Source organism: Acyrthosiphon pisum, chromosome A1, assembly GCF_005508785.2.
Source record: "Acyrthosiphon pisum isolate AL4f chromosome A1, pea_aphid_22Mar2018_4r6ur, whole genome shotgun sequence".
Lineage (NCBI taxonomy): Eukaryota > Metazoa > Arthropoda > Insecta > Hemiptera > Aphididae > Acyrthosiphon > Acyrthosiphon pisum.
This window is the reverse complement of record NC_042494.1, coordinates 62973655-62977987: the sequence shown is the minus strand read 5'-3', so window position 1 is coordinate 62977987 and position 4333 is coordinate 62973655. Positions and strand designations below refer to the sequence as shown.

At 29.2% G+C, this 4333-nt stretch overlaps 1 protein-coding gene across 1 annotated transcript; it reads left to right on the top strand.

The window, feature by feature from the left end:
• The first annotated feature begins 2166 nt into the window (after nt 1-2166).
• Nucleotides 2167-4016, top strand: LOC100302384 (uncharacterized protein). The gene is made up of 5 exons (NM_001162978.1): nt 2167-2471; nt 2567-2703; nt 2801-2919; nt 2997-3164; nt 3334-4016. The coding sequence occupies exons 1-5, from the start codon at nt 2396-2398 to the stop codon at nt 3452-3454; spliced, it is 621 nt and encodes a 206-aa protein (NP_001156450.1). The 5' UTR covers nt 2167-2395; the 3' UTR covers nt 3455-4016.
• Nucleotides 4017-4333: the final 317 nt, after the last annotated feature.

The following is a 4333-nucleotide window of genomic DNA, read 5'->3' as shown; positions in this document are numbered from 1 at the left end:
TGACGTAGTAATTTTTTTTACTTGAATTATAGCACCGTGTGATATAATGAATATGAAATTCATAAGTCATAACTATAACTTCAAACTTAATAAATGATACAAAAAAGGTATTTTTTTTTTTTAATATCTTATCAATTTTATTGTTTTTTGATTATCAATACAAATTATCGAATTTAAATTGTTGAAGAATTGTTGTTGACGTTGAAGAACTTTTAATATTTTCTACTTTTGAAGTATTCCTATATACTTAAATTATTTTATTATTAAAACAATGGTATATCGTATATTATATTCCAGTTTGAAGTATACTTTTTTTTTTTGGTTAAAATTTAAAAAAAAATCAATTTTATAATTTAGGTGGCCCTCAGTGCACAATTTAGGAGGGGGTCCCGTTGGCATTTGGCGACCATTAAATCCGCCACTGATATATGCACTGGACAATATCGGATATCCCCTGCGAGACTATCCACCCACCGAGATCTTGACCTCAGAAAACAAAACTGAAATTTCAAAATCTAAAAAATATATTTTAAAAGTTTTTTCATAAACATCTGAAGTTCAAATTTAGACGGAACTAGATGTTTAATCGAAAAATATCGATTTTAGTTATTTCATTGTAATTCTTGAATATTATTATTTGGGACTTAAATGTTTACGAGTTTTTCGTAGATATCTGAAGTTGCATTTGAACAGCTGAATACACACTAAGCGAATACCTAGTTAGCGATAGGTTTTATCCGCTTACAACACAATTGCAATCTAAAAAATAAGTAGGTATATAAACCTGATAAATAAATAAATAACAACTTAATTTTTAAAAATACTGGCATACAATACTAAGTTAATAAATAGGTAATAACAAATAACGTGGTATGCGAACACTGTGATAAACGAATACGTATCTACTGAAGGTACAATCTACAATCTAGATGTCAATTATAGTTTAAACACTGTTTTGTCACAAAGAGATTTATGAAATCTTACATATGCAAACATAGGGCCAACTGTAGCCAAGCTCTACCAACAACTTTAACAGCCCTCCGACCTTTTTACTTAACATTTATTTAAAATTTACTTAAATTTTTTAAGCTTATTCAATCTTATAATAGTATGGTATTAGGCTTCGGCCTCCCCAAATCTCAAAATTATCGTCTATTGTACCTAACCAAACATAATATTTTCTTAAGATATTTTTCAATGTTATCCAAATATAATTTTTCCCGACAATTGTATGTACATTTAAGTTAAAAAATACACAAATATGCAAATTCAAACTTAGTATTTAATTTCACCATTTCATAAGACAAATTTATAACTTGCAAGAAGTCCCGAACCCTATAAAAAATATATTTATTAGGAGGGAAAATGTCAATGAGGGTGGGGGGAACACCCTAACCCCCCCTGGCTACGCCACTGCCTATATAGCTAAATACGCATTAAATGGTTAAAAAATACTTTAAAACCAATTTACCTACCTAAATAAAATATTAAAAATCTAAAATCGATAGCCTACTAGTTCTATTTTAATTGTAAGCACGTATCTATTACCCGGCCATTACCTCCACATACGAATTTCATAATTATTTTTTGCAAATATTTGTAGTAGGTACTATTGATTATGAATACTAGTATTCATGAATATTCATAATAATTAATCAATGGTATTACCATAGACATTTTAATAAATATTTATAAATATATTAATATTATTATATTAGGTATATTAATTAATATGTATATGGGCAGTAGGTTCCTAAATAATTTGAATGATTACCAACCTATATATAACTATTTTCTAAATTTTTTCGCCTTTAGTTTTTGCACCACTAACTGGAGCGGACCGCTGAATAAACTTGTCATTACAATTATGATTTATCGGATCCAGAGTGCAGACTGCAGAATGTTTCCGACTTTCCGAGATCGTTTTTCCAATATTTTTACCATCGCGTATCGTGCATCCCTATAGACATATTAATAATAATAATTATTATTAATAATAAATTAATATCATAATGACGTCTTTGGCGCATCCGCCAGCAGAGATAACGCATAGGCGTTATCAAATTATTTGGCAAAGTGCCACGATAAGGTGATAATGAACATGATAACCATCGCGGCACGTCCTAACGTGTATCATACAACATCGTTCTATGGTATAACCACACTATAGTCAAATAATAATATAGTCTGTGGTACAACCATCGTGTGTGTGTTTCATTTGTTTAAGGTTTTGTTTGGTTTTTTTTTGTTTGCTTAATGAATACTGAATAATAATTAACCACTCGGGTTATAGAATGCTAACATATGTTCAAAATGCTCGCGAAAAAGGACGCGATCGCTTTAGAGTTGTACATCGACGAACCGTTCTGTTAGCTGTTGTGCCGTAGTGACGAAAATGATTTCAATACGAAAAGCTGTCTTTATCGTTAACACTTTTCTGCTATGCGTCTTGTTGGTTTTTAACATTTATTGTAAGCTCCTCGGCGTCCAGTTATTTAAATTTTATCAATATCGATAGTTACAATAATATGGCATATTAATGTATGTTTTCATACTTTTTTTCCAGTCACAAATGGAGACATGACCATTGTCGATATAAAAGAATTCGAATACGGTGGTGATATATTTTTTGAGATTACTCATCCTCCAGAACTACAGTATACATATCGCATAAGACCGGCCAAAAGCTTTGGCATCCCTTTTGTAAATAATTACCTTTAACTAATAAACTCAAATTTGGTCAAAATTAGTGTTTCATAGTGTGACGATATGGAATATGATTTATTTTTTGTTTATTAAGGACAAGGAAAAGTTTCCTGCCAAAAAAACAAAATTGGTACTTGTTGACCCTCACCATGGCTGCGAAATGCCAAAAAATGCAAAGCAACTTGAAGGGAATGTCGCGTTTGTGAAAAGAGGGTAATTATATCTATTTTATTTTACACTAAGAAGTAATAACACCAAATGAACATTTTTAAAATAAATTGTACAAACAGTGTGTGTAGCTTCTTAAAAAAAACTGTGATATCAGAAATATCTGGGGCAAGAGCTATCGTTATCACAGACAACAACATTTATGATGACACAGCTTATATACACATGATTGATGATGAAAGTGAAATGTCTGCCAACATCCCAGCTGGTTTCCTTGTTGGAAAATCTGGGTAAGTTGTTTCATTAAAAATGAAAAAAATATTTGCTTGCAATTTGAACTTCAAACACCAAATTATTATTAAAATGTATTTATTTATGATATGACATAATATGTAATTTCAATTAAAATATTTATTTAAATTTAATATTTAATAATACGATAATTACACTGTGTTCTAGGCATTTAATACACACCAAAATGTCTGAACTCATGATGACAGAACTGCCCATTGTGTTTCCATTAAACATGACTTATGTGCCGTTACATGAAATCAAGCAACCACCGTGGATAACAATTTGAATCTTGTAAATTCAATTCAATTCTAGACTGAAAATCCCTCCATGTTATCGTATAGTTTTACTGTTTAATCATTATGTATTGATTTTATTTTATTTAATAGCGAATAATGACTGAACGGAAATCTCACATGTTAGAATATAATTGCAGAAAACTGTGGACCTAATTTTGAAATAGTTTTAGCCATAATTAACTATAATTTATTATGTAGTTTGTATAGACGTATAACATTATTTGGTTTATTTATTACAGGGTTATATTAAACAGGGAGTTATTTATAACATAAAAATGTAATTTTTAACCATAATATTTGAGGTAACCGTTCATTTTTTGTATTTAATATTTATTTGTATAATTGAATCAACCTAACCTGAGTTAATCAGGTGGCCAACAATGATTCTAACAGTGACAAATAAATAATGATAACTATATGATTAATAAATGTATAAATGTAAAATTAATAATAATACATCACATCATAAAATTACCAATTAGATTTATATAATAAATAGTGTGTTTTATTGCATTTTAATAAATATATTAGATTAATATAATTTTTAATTAATTTAATTAACCAGATAAATTATTTGGATTTTAAATTTAGTAGTTGAATATTGAATCAATATGAGTTGATTATATTATAAACCAGCCAAGAAAAAACATTAACTTTTTTCAAATCTATGCTACAAACAAAAATGTTATTAAGTGTTGTGTAATGTGTGTTAACATTTAACAACAATACCTATATCTGAGGATTGGGTTGATTGAAAAACTATTTTCTGGCATATCAGCAGTACCTACATATGTTACTTAAAATAGTACTACAAATAATCCTAGGAGCAGCTGATGGGTGGGGGAGGGGTAGGGGGCTAAGCCCCTCAA

Excerpts from the sequence above, each read along its gene's own strand:
- LOC100302384 (NM_001162978.1), top strand. The coding sequence starts at position 2,396 with ATGATTTCAATACGAAAAGCTGTCTTTATCGTTAACACTTTTCTGCTA. Across the intron at positions 2,704-2,800 it reads AAAGCTTTGGCATCCCTTTT|GACAAGGAAAAGTTTCCTGC; the intron begins GTAAATAATTAC and ends TTGTTTATTAAG. Across the intron at positions 3,165-3,333 it reads TTCCTTGTTGGAAAATCTGG|GCATTTAATACACACCAAAA; the intron begins GTAAGTTGTTTC and ends ACTGTGTTCTAG.